This window comes from Dermochelys coriacea, chromosome 19, assembly GCF_009764565.3.
Source record: "Dermochelys coriacea isolate rDerCor1 chromosome 19, rDerCor1.pri.v4, whole genome shotgun sequence".
NCBI lineage: Eukaryota > Metazoa > Chordata > Testudines > Dermochelyidae > Dermochelys > Dermochelys coriacea.
Window position 1 is genome coordinate 11,980,757 of NC_050086.2, and position 20,780 is coordinate 12,001,536.

A 20,780-nucleotide genomic window follows, 5' to 3' on the forward strand; every position below is an offset into this window, starting at 1 on the left:
ATGCACTGCATGCAGCCTTTCAAAGGTGGTCAGATATTCATCAATATCATCTGCCTCATTGTATGCAGGACATAAATTGTCCCAATTGTGGATTTTTGGAGTGATGGGAATCGCTGGGGTCAGTGGGTTCTGCTTCTGCTTCTCTAGCAGGTCCAGTTGGTGTTTTCACTCTCTTTCTCCCTGCTTCTCCTTCTCCAGTTCTTTCAGTTCCAATATTCTCTGGTGCTCCCTCTCCTTTTCTGCAACCTACAGCCTAAAAAGCTCCAACTTTGCAATCGCTTCACTGCTTTCAGTCATTTTCCTGCTTTTCTGTCCCTACTTCCCTTTCCCGAAATAAGCAAACAGAAAATAACAAACCAGTGGCCTCCTCCTGACTGTCCTTAGCCACCATACTGAAAGCCCTACTTAAAATCTTTACACCAGTGTATGAAGTGCACATTTTGCTCAGTACAACAAGCTGTTTATTTCACCCTGCTTGCTGCGCCACTGTGATGGGATCCCCGGGGTGCAGCCTGGGACTGTAGGATCACTGTGCCCCCTAAACTCTCTCCAGCCTGGGCTGTCTCTCACAATGCCTTGCTAGTGACCAGCAGCAAACCCCTCCAGGTGCTGTGATCACTCAGCACCACAGCATGTGGAGCCCCACACCCAGCTGGATTACACTGAATGCTCCCAGAGCCATTCATGAATCACACAGAGAAAGGCACCAGAGCCAAATCCCCCCAGGTCCCAGCACTGTACCCTAGTAATATACCACCTTGCACTACTCAAGGTGAGCAATGCAGATCTATTAATTGGTTCACCACTTCATCAATGGAAAGTGGATATACACCAGTCTTTGCAAAACCTGAGAAGATTTGCCCCACACTTCATACAAACTGACTGGTAAAGATAAACAGTTAAACAAATTTATTGACTACAAAAGATAGATTTTAAGTGACTATAACTGTTAGGCAAAAAGTCAGAGTTAATTACCAAAAGAAAAGAAAATATAAGCATGCAGTCTAAACTCTGAACCCTATCAGACTGGGCAACGTGTAGATTAAACAGTTTTTCTCACCCCATTGGATACTGCAGTGCTTACTATACAGATTTGTCCCTTAAATCTGAGCCAGTCTCCTCTGTTAGAGTCCCAAGTCTTGTTCAGTGTCCTTGTTGCTTGCAGCATAGGTGGGTGAAGGAGAAAGGACCAGCATGTGGCCACTGTGTTCTGTTTTATAGCCTCAGTCCCATGTGCTTGGGGAGCACAAGTCCAGGCATGTCTGGGCGACATTACTAAGTCTCCAGGCAAGGCTGAGCAGTTCCCCTGGTGTGGCCTCATGCAGGTGGGTCATTGAATTGTAGCTCCCTTGGTGGACAATGGTTGTTGATGGTTTGTTTGTCACCCTGCCCGAGTGTTGCTTACTTCCCTTGCCGTTGCCTCTGGGGAGCCAATATCTGACTGCTTACCCTTAGAGCATGTTTTAGTGAAAACCATTCAACACAATTCTCATAACTTCATATGCATTAATGATACACATATATGGATAGAGAAATGATTTTCAGCAGATCAAAGCTTTTACACTGATACCTCACATGGCCTGCTTTATACGTAAGATCATAGTTATATAAAAATGAGGAATATGGGGGTTACAGGATGCTCCCCCAAGGTATAGAATGTCACACACACACTGCAGGCACAGGGTAGACATCCTTTAGACTCAAAACACTGAACAAGGTGAAATGGGAATATAACGGCCACAGAAACACAGCTCAATGCTCTTTATTATGATCATTCATCCAAGACCAGCACAAGCATCACAGTTGATCAACCCAAGCCATGCATTTCTTGACAAGTATTAGTCTCAAATATGCTGGCACCAGCTACTTTCCCCATACACTGCTCATTTTAATGCATGGCTACATGAGTGCTATAGTGCATCCAGTCCAGCGAACATGGGGGCAGACACAGCTGAAGCAGAGCAATCTCCTTCTGCACCTGGAGTTTGCAGAGCACTGGGTGGGAAATGCAGATGTGAGACGGAGCACCTCCTGGCTTTGGAAAGTCAAACAATCCCATCCAAGAGACATGTCAGCACCTCACTGGGTTGTGTCATTCACCATAGCGAGCAGCCAAGGCAGAGAACATGGTCCAGAACTTGATAATGGGTATTAAAAGTGGAAAATAATTTCATCAGCCCTTTTCCACTCACTGCACAGGGCAGGGCCTGTGCAAACTAGCCCTGGACTTCCCTGTAGCTGCCTGTTGATAGAGTCTCAAGGAGACATCAGCCAGGACAATGGGATGGATACATATTCTGCTCCATCACACATTTCCCAGATTTAGACATTGTGTCCGCTCCTGATGCTGCAAGAGAAGCCCCCTTTTACAGGCACAAGTATGAACACCCAATGCTTCATCCTGCATCCCTGCTCTTACCACCTGGAGGGCTCTGTTCTCACCTATACAAAGGTACCAAAAGGTGAATTCCCCCGAGACTTACACAGACATATGCCCAGGTGCTCTGGGAAAGAGGGTGGGAGCCGATGCTCTGACCACAGGTGCGGGCTCTGCAGCAACTCTTCTCTCACTGATGTTCTTTGCTTTGTGCTTTGGAAGCACCAGACAATGAATACTCTGGACATAGTCTCCATCCAAGAGACACTCCAGGCCAGATCAGAGTCATCCAAATGGACTCAGCAAACATGACAGACCTGGCATTAATCCAATCTCCTGTCACTCCTCCAAGTCTGGCTTTGTCCACCTAGAAGCTGGTATTTCATGGTGTGTGCTCCGTGGAGCGCCGACCGCTTGTCCACACTCGCTCCTCAGCATCCCAAAGACAGAAGCGTCTCCTCAGCAAAGCAATTAAATCCCCCCTTGTTACAAAGGAAGCATTTACGCCGCAGCTCCACTAACAGCTCCTCGGTTGCACGGTCCAGGGGGCGATTCCCACTCACAGCTCCATGGTCCCACTCCAGCACGGCTAAGGAGGGACTGACTGACTGAGAAGAGAATGGCGCCGGGCTTTCAGGAAGGCCATCTTCACTGCCCCCCTGTGGTACCCTGATGCCATGACATCCTCTGGGTCAATCATGTTTGCCTACAGAAGGAAAAAAGAACAAGGCTGATAAGCAAAGGCCAGTTCTACCCCAGTGCAGAAACCAGACTGCTGCCTTTACCCCTGCAGTCCCTTGCCCTCCTCCAAGAGGTTTGGGATCTTAAGCTAGCTGCACATTTAATGCAAAGGGGCCACAGTACTTTCAACTGCAGCTGAAATCAGTCAGCGTGGAGGGCGCATAGCTCTATACAGGGAGTGAAATTCACCCCGGGGCAGAGAGAGAGCATGAGACGTAGGCGCCAGTGACCTCCACTGACACCATCTGAGGATCTGGGTGTAGACTGTACCTTCTCCAGAGTCATCAGCGTGGACAGGATATCTCCAGACCTCCCAGCAGCCACCTCGTTGCAAAGCAGGCCATCGGAGATGTTGGTGTTCTGGATGTTTCTCAGCACCCTCTCCTCCTCCTGTTCTTTATTGAATGCAATGGACCTTACCTCCTTGACTATTCTGTGGGGACCAAGCTGGGTAAGTAAGCAGTGAGCTTCTGCCAGCAAGTACGTTCACCCCCAGTTCTTCTCCTGCAGCTCTGAGAACATCCACTTCCACCACCAAACACACTCATCTCCAAGTCTCCACTGCAGGGCGTCCACTCTCCAAATGGCCTAGTCTTCCACTCTCCCATCCTCAAGGCAGTATGGAATGAGACCTTAAGATCACCACTTCAGATTCTCCTTCCCCAGGAAACTTCACCACCACATGCCCCAAGCTCTCTTTCCTGGACCCATAATAGTAAGGTTCAACCATTAAAGCAGTATGGTCCTGCATCACAGCCCACTGACACTGCTCGGCGTCTTTCCACTGGGCTTTGGGTCAGGCCATCTCCTTCCAAACTTCATCTCCCAGGCTAGACGCTGACATACTGTCCCCTCCATGCTACTGAGATCAAGAACTGTCACCCAAGAAGTTCTGCTCCAGAGGCCCCAAGCCTACAAGCTCCCCTCATCAAATACTAGTCAGCCAGGGGACTAGATAGCTCAGGAGATAGCAGTGAGGCTCACCGCCTCTACCTTGCAGGTCTGCATCTGTCCTAGATTAGGAGTGACAGGGATGCCTGTAGGACATGTCTCAGCACAGCGATGAGCATGCTGTGGGCCCCTGTTGGTGGTTTCAGTGAAGGAGCCTAGGACTTGATGGACCGTGGAGATTGAATGCCCTAGAGATGATCCCCAAGGTAAGGCTGAGGCATGATGATGGGGGGCAGCTTGAGGAAGCTGTGACTGTTCTGTTACTATAGTCTTGCCCCGAGGTTACTACAGCCCGTACCCCAGTGCTGATAGCCCATTCTTAGACAGCGAAATCACGCGCTTCTGCCCCACTGAGTATATTATCCTCCAATTCTCTAATCGTCCTAGGGCCAAGGCTCTGAGCTTTGCCCTTTACCCACCAACTCTCCTCCTTGGATTTCAAAGTCATGCTCTTCCACCAGTACTCTCCTGCCACAGAACCCAAGACATGGCGCTTTCAAAGGTGTAATGTTAATACCGGAAGATCTGTCAACAGAGAGCCATAAGCCCCACCCAGCCACTCACAGGATCATGGACTCAGCTGTCCCCCCACGGCACATTGGTCTCCCTCTCTGGAGTCTGGATGGCTGCATCTGCCCTGTGTTGCTTTGATGAAGTGAAATATAACTAAGTTGACCCTGACCCTGCCCACCAGGGAGATCCCAAACCCGGCACAGGAGAGGGGCGTGCGCGGAAGGACCTACGTGCTAAGCTCATCCCGGATCTCTTTGTATCGTTTCAGGTTCTCTTGGATCCCTTCCAAGATGAGACAGAAATCATCACAGGTAGCTTCAGTCAGGTTGCCCAGGTTGCCGTAGATCAGCGGCATCTGGCAATGTGTCATGGGGGTATCCTGCATCACTGCTTTCAAATGCACTAGGTTCAGCTCCGGAGATGAGTCGCCATCCCCAACATTGAACTAAAGGAACATAAGAATGGCCATACTGGATCAGACCAAAGGTCCATCCAGTCCAGTATCCTGTCTTCCAACAGCAGCCAATGCCAGGTGCCCCAGAGGGAATGAACAGAACAGGGAATCATCAAGTGATCCATCCCCTGTTGCCCATGGAATTTTCCAATAGAAAATGCAGTTTCCACAAACATCAGAATTTTCCACAAGAAAATGTCAATTTTGCTGACATTTTTTTGATTTTGTCAGGGAACGATCCAAGTTGGTTCAACCCCAATCAGAGTATTTCATTTTATTGAACTGACCCCAAATTTTTCTTTTCGAGCCAGTTGCAACACTAAACTGCACCTCCCTATTGTGTCATATTCTCTCCAACGGACTGGACTCTTTGAGGGACGATATTATGGATTCCCCTTTAAACCAGCTGTGTGGTGCATCCCAGGAATCACATGGTGCATCGTAAGACATTTAGTTCAACCAGGGATATGGCCAGTAGTGAAAAATGGGGGTATCAGGCTCCCGAAATATAAATCTCATAAAGCAATGCATCACAATAGGGCACATAGCAGTTTAATGTCAAACTGGCTCGAAATAAAGGGTTTTGAGTTAGTTCAAAGAACGAAAATGAGACATTTCTCTTTCAGACGGCTGAAGTATTTAATTTTGATTGAAAATGTCAAGCTGAAATGTTTCAGAATATTTCACCCTGAGCAAAGCGTCAGGGTTTCGACATGTCCTCACAATTTGGGACTCAAGCAAATGTTGACAGAAATTCTGGAACTTTGCTCAGCTTTGGTTGGTACCTTTGTTGATGAGCTCAGAGAAGGGACTGGGTTGCGCTCAACCACTGCCATGCTGTGCATGCATAATGGCTCTTTCCTGGTGAAGTTAACCCGTGTGCAGGTTCCAGGCACCATATGAATGTCCCAAAGGGTATGTCTATGCTGCAAAAAGAAGACTCGGGGGAGCAAGTCTCAGAGCCTGGGTCAACTGACTCGAGCTTGCGCTGCAGGGCTAAAACCAGCTGTGTGGTTTTTCCCACTCGGGCTGGACCCAAGGCTCTGAAACCCAGTGCAGTGGGAGGGTTTCAAAGCTTGGGCTCAAACCCAAACCCAGTCACCTACATGGCTATATTTAGCCCCATGGCACAAGCTCCGGGAGCCTGAGTCAGGTGACCCGGGCTCTGAGACTTGCTGCTGCTGGTTGCTTTTTCTTGTAGTATAGACGTACCCTCAAGCCTCCAACACCGATTTTCAGTGGAGTGCCCAGACCTCTCAGCACAGGAGTGCAATCCCTAATAGGAGACTGTAGTACAGCTGGTCAAAAAAGGGGCTCCCTGGTCAGACTACACCTCTCATGATGCACCACAGGCTCCTCTTTTGGAGAGAAGAGGCAGTGCATCATGAGAGATGTAGTCTGGCTGGGGAGCCCAACCCATAGAAGTAAATGGGAACATATAGCAACTGAACTACAACTCCCATGAGGCACCATGGCAGCATTTCCAAATTTTGATTTTGTGGCATTTGTGTTTTGGTCTGTAGCTCACCCTAAAATACAGGATCTTTGAATTTTTTCAAGCTACAGTGCTTTGCTTTAATACTCTAGGGCCAGATCTTGAGGTTCTTCCTTCATCAGTGTTCACGCAGTCCTTACTCAGGTATAACTCCTAGTGGGAGCAAACCTGAGCAAAACACTCAGGATTCAACCATCACACTGGCTGCGCCCGGCACTCACCTCCTGGTCCACATACTTGTCAGGGTAGAGGAGCTCGTCTCTTTTCTTCTTCTCCTCGGCGTAGGCAAGCATTGTCTGCTCGAGGTTTGACGTCACCACGGCCACCAGCAGGTTGGTGCAGATAAAGGCCCCGCCCGTGATGAAGATGAAAAAGTAAAGGGCACCCCCTATTTTCAGGGCGATCCCCTCTTCCCTGATGGGGACAAAAGGAATTCATTCATGGGGGTGAGCAGCAGGGAGACTCTGCAAAACCTTCCTGTAAAGCCTTCAGAGACTTATGCAGAGGGGAGCCCCACCCATCCCCCCTCTGTTCCATCAGGAGAAGGGAAGCAGTCCTGCCAATCTTCTTCTAAGCCCCAACTAGGGGGAACCTCCCCCATTTCCCTCTCACCTCCCATGTGAAAGGAAAAGCAGGCCATCCAAGGTCCCACATGGGGGTCAGACTTCCCACTTCTGCTAGGGTGACCAGATGTCCTGATTTTATAGGGACAGTCCCAATTTTGTGGGCTTTTTTAATATAGGCACCTATTACCGCCCACCCCCATCCCGATTTTTTACACTTGCTATCTGGTCACCCTAACTTCTGCCCAAACACCCCTGGCTTTGCCCCCTGCTCAGATCACAATTAAAGACCCTCTCAAATTGGCTTGAAATAAGTAGGACAAAGGAAAGGGTTTGACTGCAGAGGCTTGCTTGTATCTATGTAACAATCCACCGCCATGGGTCACCAGCAGAGCTTGAACACCAAATCTTTAGCACAAACGGCATCAGTTTCTACCATCTGAGCTAAAGGAGGGAAGTTGTTAGGTGGTACTTGTAGTAGGCTCTTATCCTCCGAGATGGAAGGAGCCCAAAGACCCACGATCGCTCTCCTAGTATGGATTACATTACCTGCTTGTGGGTGTGTCCGTGTGCACGCATTAGCTATCTCTGGGTGTGTCTGTGCATTGCAGAGAGGAGGAGAGCATTGTGCTGTTTGCTTGTGTGTGTGTCAGTGGGGGTGCACTCCTCTTGCAAGAGTATGCTCTGGGGGGGCTTGTTTCCCTATGCTGAATGTGGGGGTGCATCTGAAACCTAACGTGTTCACTCACGCAAAGGTCTTGTATATGTTCATCCATCCGTCCTGTGTGAGGCAGATGAAGAGCGAATACAAAGCCACCCCTAGATTTCCAAAGTGCATCGGGACCAGATTTCCAAAGAGAGTCACTCCGAACACTGAGAAGACCTGCAGAGAGACAGCGCTGGCCGGAAGCTCTGGCCAGCTCCAGCCCGAGACCCATGGTCAGCCTCAGACAGCTAAAATGAGCAGCCACCTCCCACAAATCTACCATAAAACAAACCCCTTGCAGACTAGGGCTCGGAGGCAGGTGGGCATTTCTGGAACTAAGTTTCTCTCTCTCTCTCTCCTTGAACTCTGTGCTTGTTCTAGGAGGATCCACACCCTTTCACCATCCAGCTGGTACCTTAATCTACCCCTGGTAAAGTACATAGGCAGCTCAGAGATCCCTAACCAGATCTCCCCATAGGTGCCAACTCTGGGGGAACTCCAGGGCTGGAGCACCCATGGAAAAAAATTAGTGGGTGCTTAGCACCCACTGGCAGCAAGCTCCCCCTTCCCCCCTTCCCTCCAGTGCCTCCCGCCCGCCACCCACCAATCAACTCCTCCCCCTCCCTCCTGACACCTCCCGCCTGCCATGATCAGCTGTTCTGGGGTGTGCAGGAGGTGCTGGGAGGCAAGGGTGGGAGCAGAAATGGGATGGAACTGGGTGGGAAGAGGCAGTGTGGGGGGCTTGGGGGAAGGGGTGGAGCAGGGGTAGGGCCTGGGGCAGGGCTGGGGGCGGAGCCAGGGTTGAGCACCCCTGGGGCAAGGAGGAAGGCAGCGCCTGTGGATCTCCTGTTTATTCCACCAGGTTAAGATGAAGGCTCTTTGATGCCATTCACAAACAGGCCAGCTCCCACCGCTGTTTGTGGACCCCCGGCACAGCACTGTGTGGTGCTTCCATGGGCGTTGCCTTCCAACCAGAAGGCCCACAGTGGAGGGGAAGGGGAACAGGAGGAAGTGAAACAAAAGGAGAAGAGGAAAGACATAGAGGAGAAGAAGGGAAGTGGAAAGGGAAGGGAGGAAGGAGAACTCCAGTTTTATACTGGGCCCCACCCAAAGGGCTTGACTAGCTCACCAGCATGATGACAAAGAGCAGGACCATGATGTTGGTCATGTCTGGGATGGACTGTAGGATCACCCGGATGATCCTGGCCAGCCCCTTGACCAGCGTGCAGACATGCATCAGCCTCATCACCCTGAGAGGAGACAGAGGAGTCGTGAGCAGCATATGCCAGGAGGGAGATGATGCCAGGTCCATGTGACTTAAAAGAAAAACCATTGGAAGACTCTTTCGGGGCTTCCAGACTCCAAGCAGCTCCTCCCACTGCTCAGGCCAGCAAGGACAGCATAGCTCAACAGAGGAATGAGAGCAGAAATCTGCTAGCCAGGATTTCTGGGTTCCATACCCAGCTCTGCCACTATGGCCCAGTCAACACGCAAAAGTTAAGTCAACCTGCTACAGCACGCAGGGGTGTGAAAAATCCACACCCCCAAGCGACGCAGTTAAGCCGACCTAACCTCTGGTGTTGACAGCACTTGCTCGATGGAAGAATCCTTCCCTTGACCCAGCAACTGCCTCAGGCAGCTGGATTAATTACAGTGACAGTAATTAATCCTCTGGTCACGGTAACGAGTGGCTGTGCTGAAGCATCACAGCTGTGCCGTCGCAGCGTTTCAAGTGTAACCTCATTCAAATTTACTGTGGGAGCGGGGACACGTCAATGAGGCCAACATTTCCACGAGTGGACTCCTAGTTCGCTGTAGACTCCGGGACTCGCAGTGCAGTGCTGGGGTTGCTCTGCCCGAGATCATTTTCTTTTTTAGAGACCCACTTCAGTCTGGAGGGAGCACAGGCTCCAACACTGGGACTCAGCCAGAGCTGGGCAGGAAACGTTGTTCCCTCTCAAGAATCCCAAACTTTGTCCCATCTCAGATCGGAATGAAACGTTGAAAATTCACCAATATTTGCTAAATGAAGCAACATTTTTTCTCCATGTTGGGTCAATCGAAACCTTTTTTTTCCCCCACAGTGGTCGTTTTTTCCCAATCATTTTGAAATATTTTGGTTTTGATTTCAACCTTTTTTTCACCTCCTCTGTCTTGAAACTTTTTTCGGTCTAATTAGCTTAAATTCTGAAACAAAATGCTGTTCTGAACCAGAAAACTAGGCGTTTTCTTTCCAAAAGCATTGAAACGAAACATTTTGACAGTTCTAAAACGTTTCCTGAACATTTTTATCAAGTCGGGAGATTCGCCAAACCCAACCCTGTTTTGCAAACAGTTTCTGTCTTGACAAATTGGCATTTTTTCAATTTTTCAAAAACAATTGGTCAAACAAATCCCAACCAGCAATACTCTCAGTTCTGTCACTGACTGGCTGTGCAACTCTGGGAAAGTCACTGCCTCACTGCATGCCACAGTTTCCCCTCCCACCTTTTGTCCGACTTATTTATTGAGACTGTAAGTTCTTTGGGGCAGAGACTGTCTCTTACTAGAGTATGTCTTCACTGCAGTCGGAGGTGTGACTGCAGCACAGTAGATATACCTGAGCTAGCTTTGATTTAGTTAGCTTCAGTAACAATATCAGTGGATTGGCAACAGCACAGATGATAGCACGGACTAGTCATTTGACTACATCTCCAGGGTCCTGAGTGGCATTGTACAACCTGGGTTGCTGCAGCATCGCTGCTGTTGTTATTGGAAGTATCAAATCAAAGCTAGCTGGGGTATGTTAGACAATGTATGTATGTTAGGCGTAGTATACGCCAGGCTTATAAGTATTATGTGCACGGAATGAATATAAGTGTTGGGAAGTTATGTTAAGTATTCTGCTCTTCCCACAATTCTGTTCACCGACGTCAGGTATCTCACAGCACTTTGCAAAGCTAAAGTCTGCTTTGGCATTAGAAAATAGGGAACCTGTCAAAGGCAAAATACATGAATGTTCTACCTAGTTGGAGCTGGGGAGGTACCTTCACAGAGCAGTACCTGGAATGCCGGTGTCCAAAACAAACAGAAGGAAAGTTCAGAACAGTAAGTTAAGGAAGAGGATGGGTTGGATTTGAGTGATGTGTGAAAAGTTTTGTAACTTGGAAAATCATCCTTTAAATGCTATTAGCTGAAATGGAAATCTTGAAAGCACGCCGGCTGTGTAAGGTGAACATGCTGCAAGTATTTGCTTCCCGGAAGGAGGGCATCTGTGTCTCCTTTCCATATTGTACTGTTTTTCTTGAGACAATAAATTCGGCTATTTTTGGTTATTTGGACTCTTGAACATTTTTAAGAACAAAACATGTCTGTAGTCAAACAATTGGGTCCACCTTTGAGCCAATAGGTACGTCCACACATGCTGCAGCTATACTGCTAACTGCAGTGTAGACACACCCTAGGAATATGTGCACTTCGCAGAATGGGGCCTGATCTGTGTTTTACCAAGATCTTGTCAACAAACAAATAACAACAGACAAAGCAGCCCTTTCCCTACCTGAGGACCCAGAAAACCTTTTGGTTGTTCAGCACAGGGATGAAAGGCCCCACACAGAGATATGCCACGATAAAAAAATTTATGACATTCCAGCCATCCTGCGGGAAGAGAAAACCCCACCCTGAGAAGCAGAGGACAAGCTTTCAAAGCAGGGCTGGTCAGCACAGGCCCTAGGAGCAATGACACTGTAAGCTCCTGGGGCAGGGACAGCATTTTTGCACAGCACTTTGCAAAATAGGGCCCTGATCCCAGATCAGGGCCTCTAGGAGCTACCATAATACATATAATACATGGTAATAATGAAAGAACAGAGGGAGGGGGGTGCATCTCAGCTTGAAACCTGACAATAAGAAGGGCCAGATCCTCAGCGGGTGTGAATCTGCATCGCTCCATTGAAATTAATGGGACAATTCTGTCTTATACCAGATGAGGATCTGACCCATAAAAACATCTCTGATATCTGATTTTACCACTCACCGCCAGATCAAGAATGTGAAGGATTTTACATTCTATTCCCAGCTTAGTTGTGGTCTTACTACGTGATGTTGGACAAGACACTTACTCTCGCTGGGCCTCAGTTTCCCCAGTTGTTAAATGAGGTTAGTGCTACTTACCCACCTTTCAGAGTTCTGAAGTCTGATGGATGAAAAATATGCAGAGCCTGATTCTCTGCTGTCCTACACCAGTCCTTTACATCAGTGCAAAGCGGACGTGTGACACCACTGACTGCTGCCACACCCACTTTGCACTACACAAACGACTACACAAGGTGCTGGACAATGGAGAATTGGGCCCTAGGTAAGTAAGTGTCTAGCTTTGAAACCTGGACTGATTTTGAAACCTGCCACTTGGTAAGGCAACTCCCATCTTTTCATGTGCTGTGTATTTATACCTGCCTACTTTTTTTCACCTCATGCTCTGATGAAGCGGGTTATAGCCCATGAAAGCTTATGCCCAAATAAATTTGTTAGTCTCTAAGGTGCCACAAGGACTCCTCATTGTTTTTGGATTGTTTTTGTTTCTTTTAAAGACAATTCTATTCCAGAAGGCCCTTGGCACGGCCCATAGACGTTATTCACAGTTCCACACAGATATGAATAACCTGTCAAGTATGCTTTTAGTCATTTCACTGAAAAATCAATGGTAACATTCCCACTGACTTTAAGAGAAGGAGCAGGCCCTTAATCTGTATTAGTTTTACTGCAAAGCATCTAAAACATATGCTCTCTATTATAAGCAAGTAATAATCTTGCATATACTTAGTGCTTATATTGTTTCTTTCATCCCAAAGCATAATTAAGCCCCTTTGTTGTACGTAAGGATTATTAGACCCAGACAGGGCAACTAGGAGAGGCAAAGTAACTTGTCCAAGATCCGAGTGATTTAATAACCAAGAGTTGAACCAGGAGTCCTCATTCCCAATTGGCTGCTTTAACCTCTGGACAGCATGTCCCCTGCTTTCGATACTTTGATTGATAGACCTGATCCAATCAAATATTGGGCGATGATTATTTTTGGCCTCTAACAATGATCATGTGGCAGAACGGTAAGACCTGTGCAAAGCCTGGTGGGGCAGGTAGGATAAGTGATACAATTTGAGGCACAACATTGTAGGCTTTGGAGAGGGGCAAGGAAGAGTTGCAATGGGACCCTGATAATGGGAACAGGGCGATAGAATAACAGGAATGTGGCTAATGGCCCAGGAAATATTGGATCTAAACAGCTGTGCTCAGCACTCACCTTCCAGTACAACTGGAATCCATAGTACCAGTTGAGAAGCACTTCACAGGTGAGGACAGTCAGGACAATGTTATCTATGGCAGAGAACAACCCATAGTATTTCTACAATAGAAAACAGAAGAAAAAACAAACTCAGCCATGTCCCCAGGGGACTCTGCTTGTGTCTTTCTCACACTGTGTTGCTGTTCAACTGTGGTCAAAACCAAAATCAGTCCTAGCTCAGAGTGAGGTGACAGTTTCAGTTCAGCAAAGCGCTTAGGGATGGGCTTGAATTCAATGGGATTTATGCACATGCTTAAAGGTCAGCACACACGTAAGTGCTTTGTTGAATAGGGAGGAGATTACTTACGTGCTTAAGTGGCTGGCTGACTTACGTGCGTAAGTGGCTGACGTGGAGAGAGGGCTGGGGATGCTGGACAGAAGGAGAAAATGTATAATGGGGAGACAAAGAAAAGTGCTGAAGTCAACTGAAGAAACGGTAATAGTAAAAGGAGAGGGCAAGAAAAAATATGGGTGAGGAAAAACCTTTGGGGATAGAAAAGACCATTTTTGAAAAGAAAAGAAATCACAGAACGAGTAAGAGGGTCAAAACAACTTTTTATTTTTTTTTATTTTTTTTTGGCAGAAATTCAAATGCCGAACTATTTTGGTTGAAAACTAAAATATTTGTGTCTGGAAATACTGCTGTGTTACCTCATGGGAGTTGTAATTTCAGTGTCTCATGCTCCCATTTCTCCTCTAGGGGACAGGTTCCCTGGTCAGACTACAACTCCCATGATGCACCTCAGTCTCCTCTCTTGGGGAGAGGAAGCAGTGCATCATGGGAGTGCCTGGCCATGATACACCATGAGGGATGTAGTCCAGCCAGAGAGAGCTTAGCCTATAGAGGAGACTGCGGATATGAGGCAATTGAATACTCAAGGAGCTGACTGAGGAGATATCTGAACCATTAGCAATTCATGGAAGTCGGGTGAGATTCCAGAGGAGTGGAAAAGGGCAAAGATAGTGTCCATCTATAAAAAGGGAAATAAGGACAACCCAGGGAATTACAGACCAGTCCGCTCAATTTCGGTAACCAGAAAGATAATGGAGCAAATAATTAAGCAATCAATTTGCAGACACCTAGAAGATGATAAGGTGACAAGTAACAATCAGCATGGATTTGTCTAGAACAAATCATGACAAACCAAAATAGCTTTCTTTGACAGGTAACAAGCCTTGTGGGTATGAGGGAAGAGGTAGATGTCATATATCTTGACTTTAGTAAGGCTTTTGATACTATCTCGGATGACCTTCTCATAAACAAACTAGGGAAACACAACCTAAATGGAACTACTATAACGTGGGTGTATAACTGATTGGAAAACTGTTCCCACAGAGTAGTTATCAGCGTTTCACAGTCAAGCTGGAAGCTGGGTCCGGTTCTGTTCCATATCTTCATCAATGATTTAGATAATGGCATAGAGAGTAAACTTATAAAGTTTGTGAACGATACCAAGCTGGGAGGGGTTGCAAGTACTTTGGAGGATAGGATTAAAATTCAAAATGATCTGGACAAACTGGAGAAATGGTCTGAAGTAAATAGGATGAAATTAAATAAGGACAAATGCAAAGTACTCCATTTAGGAAGAAACAATCTGGGATGTATTAGCAGGAGTGTTGTAAGCAAGACGCAAGAAGTAATTGTTTCGCTCTACTCTGTGCTGATAAGGCTTCAACTAGGAATGTTGTGTCCAGTTCTGGGTGCCACATTTCAGGAAAGAAGTGGACAAACTGGAGAAAGTCCAGAGAAGAGCAACAAACATTATTAAAGGTCTAGAAAACATGACCTCTGAGGGAAGACTGAAAAAAATGTGTTTGTTTAATCCAGAAAAGAGAAGACTGAGCGTTAGGTTGGGCATTAGGAAAAACTTCCTAACTCTCAGGGTGGTTAAACATTGGAAGAAATTGCCTAGGGAGGTTGTGGAATCTCCATCACTGGAGATTTTTAAGAGCAGGTTAGACAAATACTTGTCAGGATAATCTAGATAATACTTAATCCTGCCTTGAATGCAGGGGACTGGACTAGATGACCTCTCATGGTTCCTTCCAGTCCTATGATTCTATGAACTACAACTCTCATGAGGCACTGCTGCATTATTTCCAAATTGAATTCAATTTTCATCCCCAAAATGGCTTTCAGGTGTTCAGTTTTTTGAGAAAAAATGAAATTTTTGGAAGAAAATAGATACTTTTTGCAAAATAATTGATTAGTCAAAAACACAATTTTCCATTGAAAAACATTTTCAGTGGAAATTTTCAACTAGCTCTAGTTCTGTCCTGTTCTCTGCTGGTTTCTAAGCTGCCCCTCGCTGTGAGTGCCTTCCAGCAGGCAGTCAGCAATATGACTGGCATCTGGGTGTTGAAAGAGGAAGATAGGAAGAAAAGAATAAATAACAGGTAATAAGAACATAAGAACGGCCATATTGGGTCAGATCAAAGGTCCATCTAGCCCAGTATCCTGTCTTCTGACAGTGACCAATGCCAGGTGCCCCAGAGGGAATGAACAGAACAGGCAATCATCAAGTGATCCATCCCATCACCCATTCCCAGCTTCTGGCAAACAGAGGCTAGGGACACCATCCCTGCCCATCCTGGCTAATGGCCACTGATGGATCTATCCTCCATGAATTTATCTAGTTCTTTTTTGAACCCTGTTATAGTCTTGGCCTTCACCATATCCTCTGGCAAGGAGTTCCACAGGTTGACTGTGTGTTGTGTGAAGACATCCTTCCTTTTGTTTGTTTTAAATCTGCTGCCTATTAATTTCATTTGGTGACCCCTAGTTCTTGTGTTATGAGAAGGAGTAATTAACACTTCCTTATTTATTTTCTCCACACCAGTCATGACTTTATAGATCTCTATCATAACCCCACTTAGTCGTCTCTTTTCCAAAAGTCTCTTTTTCTGAAAAGTCCCAGTCTTATTAATCTCTCCTCATACAGAAGCCGTTCCATACCCCTTATTTTTTGAACATTTTCCAATTCCAATATATCTTTTTTGAGATGGGGCGACCACATCTGCATGCAGTATTCAAGATGTGGGCGTACCATGGATTTATATAGAGGCAATATGATATTTTCTGTTTTATTATCTATCCCTTTCTTAAAGATTCCCAATATTCTGTTTGCTTTTTTGACTGTCACTGCACATTGAGTGGATGTTTTCAGAGAACTATCCACAATCATAGGCGCCAACTTCTAATGGCACCGGTGGGTGGGTGCTCCCTGCCCCTGCCCCGACTCCACCCCTCCCCTGCCCCCATTCCAACCCCTTCCCCAAAGTCCCCACCCCAACTCTGCCCCCTCCCTGCCCCATTTGACTCCTTCCCCAAATCCCTGCCCCAGCCCCGCCTCTTCCCCACCTCCTCCTCTGAGTACTTATGTTCCCGCTCCTCCCCCCTCCCTCACGGAGCTTGCTACATCTGTTTGGTGGTGGCAAGCGCTGGGAGGGAGCAGGGAGGAATGGGGATGCAGGGGAGAAGATGGAGAAGGAGGTGAGGTGAGGCAGGGGGGCGGGGAGTTTAGCTGCCGGTGGGTGCAGAGCACCCACTAATTTTTCCCCGTGGGTGCTCCAGCCCCGGAGTACCCACAGAGTTGGCGCCTATGTCCACAATGACTCCGAGATCTCTGTCTTGAGTAGGAACAGCTAATTAGACAGAAGAGGGTGATGTGGAGCAAACTTTAGAAGGACAAAACCGTGGCTGAATATTGGGGGGGGGGAAACGTTGACAGTGAAATCTACTCAGAGGTGGAATCAACTGCTGGGGGATTATAAACAGTCTGGGGCAGAGACCATCTTTCCTTCTATGTCGGTACAGCATCTAGCACAAAGGAGCCCTGACCCTGGACTGGGGATTCCTGCCTCAGTACAAATACATTTTCATAAACAAATTAAACGATCTACTTGCAGATGCTCAGAAAATTCATCTAGTCCTCAAAGAGGAAGTGGGGAGAACACGCAGCGTTCTCCCTACATCGCAGAGGCCTTGCTTGAAGTGCAAAACCCACTCAGCCTTAACTCGGGGATAGCGACCGGTGCTTCCAGACTAATAAACGAATGGGAGCCGTATTGCTTGGGAATTTGGAAAGCAACAAGCACAATGTGTGAGAAAATGACTGGGAGGAAATAATCCTGCACTAGGTGGGGAATGAACTCATGGGGCCCAAATCCTCCAGTGCCACCCAGCTGGCATGGGTAAATCACAGCACTATAGGGAGATCCACTTGTGGAACAGAGCCAGCGTGGCAGCTTCTACACTCACCTGCTCCAGGCTGCCGGGGAAAGAGGACAGAGCCAGGCCTTCCTTTCCCCAGTGGTCTCCAGCCGTTGTATTGGGCTGTTAACCGCTGACTTCATCTTAAGTAGCCTGAAGCTGAGACACTGACTTTGCACCCAGCTATCCCAGGATTAAGGGACCTTTGATCTGCTTTTGCCCTCTCGCCCCTTTCTGAGCAAGGATTGGCCCATTGGGTCTTTTCTCTCTCTGATTAGCCTGGCCCTAAGGTCTTTAGCAAAGCACTAAATATAACCAGCATGGGAAGAAGAACAGGAGAAAAGGAAAAGGGGAGAGGAAGCATGGAAATGAAAATTGCTCTTTCGGGCAGCAGCTCTCACGATGCGTACGGACAGCGCCTAGCCCAACAGGGCCCCGATCTCAGTCCTGTGGAGGCCGAGTCTGAGCTTGTGCTTTCCCTTTGCTCAGAGTTTGCTGCGTGCTGGACCGATTCAGACATTGCAAACGTACCTCTTCGACCTTCGCCTCCGTCCGGCTAGCGATGGTGAGCGCGTTGCTGATGACGAGCGCGGCGAGCATGATTTTAAAGGCGGGATGATTGAGAAACCTGCCCATGCACACCTTTGAGACAAACTCCTCCACATCCCAGTTATCCTAGAGGGGGAAGCAGAGAGCTGGGTCACCGCCGGGGTGGAAGTGGGCCGAGCCAGCCGTCGGCAGGAAGAAATTTCAGGCTCAGTTGTGGGCTCCTCTTCTTTCCTGTTGTGTTGCGGGGGGGAGCAAAGGGGTGTGCGGAGGAGGGAACTTCCATGTCACGAAGGGTTTCAAAGAGCAACGGAACCTGAAAACTTCAAAGGAAAGGAAAAGGAAAAATCCACATGAAAAGAAAAATCCTTTTGGGTCGATCAAGACATTGATTGTGACTCAGTCGTTTCAATTGCAAAATACTGTCTTGCAGAACTCTCCTTGTCAGAAACCAAGACATGGATGGGCAAGGCCTATGGTTGGAGCAGTGGGAGACGGGCCTACTGGTTGGTGCGTTGGCGGTCAGTCTGGGAACCAGAGCCAGGAGTCAAGAGTGGGGTCAGAACAAGGCAAGCATAAGGCCGGGAGATGGATTGGCACAAGGGCAGGACTGGGAACGAGGCTGGAGCTGGTGCCAGAGCAGGCTGAGGTCTGTGGAGTCTGTCACCACTGTCAGGCAGAGGACGGTTCCTTGCCACACAGTGACATTGGCCAGACTGGGCGGCTCATTCTCCTGTGGGGCTTATATACCCCCCCCGAGAGTCACCTGTCCAGCTCCGAGCTTGTGGATTGGCTAGAACCTCGCACAGGAGTGACTCATCACCACATGCGGCTCAATGAGGCGCTAGTTCAGGGACCAGAGTAGCAGCCGTGTTACTCTGTATTTGCAAAAAGAAAAGGAGTACTTGTGGCACCTTAGAGACTAACAAATTTATTTGAGCATAAGCTTTAGTGAGCTGAGCTCTGCAACCGATTTGCCAAGTGACCTCGGCCAAGTCACTTTCCCCCCTCTGGACCTCAGTTTCTCAGTTTCCCCATCTGTAAAATGGGGGTGTCCCACCACTATTGGGGGTTGGAGCTCTGCAGGCAAAAGGGGCTAGAGGCACAGATGGTTAATCATCAACATGAGCTGTCAGAGCCACTTAACATGGGGAGCAGTGAGAGTAGGACATCTCCCAGTCCTGTTCTCCTGCATCCCTGTGGGCCCAATCCAGTGCAGTGGGCTTTGGATCCAGCCCCGAGAGAACCGCCTGGCAGCCGGAGGCACAGTCCCACAGGGGAAGGGGGCAGCGCATACCTGGACGCATATGATGTCTCTGCAGTTGATCTTCAGCTCTACTTTCTTGGCTTCCTTCTCCTTGTGCATGGTGTGGTGCCTCCACTGGTAGGAGACATGCGGTCACACACCCTTCCCTCATCCCCAGCTTACCCCCACCCAATCTTTGGGCCCCAGTCATCCTTCACACCCACAAGCCCATCCTAGCTTGCCCTCCCCCAGGAGTTACACATCCACCCCATCATGAGCTTCCCATGCACTGGGGGACAGGCCAGAGGGTGGCAGCGTGGCAGGGTCCAGCGTGGGCTTCCAGCTGTGCACATCTGTAATGTGCAGGAAGAAGACACATCTGGAGGAGCAGGGTCTCTGTCATTCCAGGCACAAGAAGGATGGAAGGGGGAGTGTGGGCAGAGTGCTGGTCCCCAAGGGGACGGGCTGCAAACCCCTCTGCCCCCAGGCTGAGGGCACCAGCCCTTTTCTCTCACCAGGCGGGACCCCAGATAAGCAGCCATCTCAGCTCCAGCATGGTGCCTCGGAGCTGCACCTCCTTCCCTGATGTCAGCCACCAGCATTATGACATCACGGTTCTAACCCAATGGATGCCTCCTGCCAAGCATGTCATCACCAGCCTGCTCTCTCTGTGGTCACCGCTCCCCCCCGTCACGGCCGGGGAGGGGTGAGCAAACCCGCTAGGTCAGACGCTGGAGCTGGCTGCTGGGGACGGAGAGAGAAAGAGAGAAGGAAGGAAGAGCCGAAAAAGAGAGCCAGAAACCTGGAGCAGGTCTGGAGGAGAGGGGAGCTGGGCAGGGGGAGCTGGAATCTGGTCCCATATTCCCCCCCTTTTAAACCAAAGTAACTTCAGTGACCCAGTGGAGTCACTCCTGATTGACCCCACAGTAAGGGAAAGAAGAATTAGGCTCTTTGGAGGTAGAGTGACCGTCCGTCCCGTTTTTAAAGGGACAGTCCTGTTCTTTGGGACCTTTTTCTTCTATAGGCACCTATTACCCCCCACCCCCTGTCCCATTTTTTTCCACAGTTGCCATCTGGTCACCCTACTTGGAGGCCACAGAGTCTAGCCCTGTTCTCTGCATTTTAGGCCTGCACATCACACGGCTGGACCAGTATAACTTTGTCGGTTAGGGGATGGGACTTTTACTGATCTAGTTAGAGCAGGAACTAGCAGGGCTTAATGCGGACTTTCCACTGGTATAAAGATGCCGTAGGACAGTACAGCTTAGCCCCCTTCCCACCCAGGAATAGCGATTCTAGTAGAAGCACATTTATGCCAGCGTGACCGCGTCCACACTAGGGGACGTTGTACCACTAGAATGACCTCATTCAAGTGGTACAACTTGTGTGTGTGTGCACAGCCTTAAGAAGTGCTGCTGCCTTGGCTATTAACACTGGATAGAATGAGGCCCATGCCTGAATCGCTGTCAATGCCGGTTTTTATTTGTGCCACTAAAACAAGGGAAACTTGCCAGGTATTGCTTCCCTTACCCTAGTATCCAACGGCCTCACAATCTGAAATGTATTTATTCTCACAGCACCTCGGAAGGTAGAGCGGTGTCGTTATCCCCATTGTACAGATGGGGAAACTGAGGCACAGAGCAGCTAAGTGACTT

The 20,780-nt window shown here is 48.4% G+C and overlaps 1 protein-coding gene across 1 annotated transcript; it reads right to left on the reverse strand.

Moving 5' to 3' along the window:
* Positions 1-598: 598 nt before the first annotated feature.
* On the reverse strand, positions 599-20,128 carry CATSPER4 (cation channel sperm associated 4). The gene is made up of 11 exons (XM_038377688.2): positions 19,641-20,128; positions 19,177-19,260; positions 17,865-18,008; positions 13,079-13,180; positions 11,339-11,436; positions 8,930-9,050; positions 7,844-7,977; positions 6,753-6,945; positions 4,813-5,027; positions 3,389-3,551; positions 599-3,083 (listed from the first exon to the last, which is right to left on the reverse strand). Exons 1-11 carry the CDS (start codon positions 19,725-19,727, stop codon positions 2,967-2,969), a joined length of 1,458 nt encoding a protein of 485 aa, XP_038233616.1. The 5' UTR covers positions 19,728-20,128; the 3' UTR covers positions 599-2,966.
* Between the last annotated feature and the right edge of the window lie 652 nt (positions 20,129-20,780).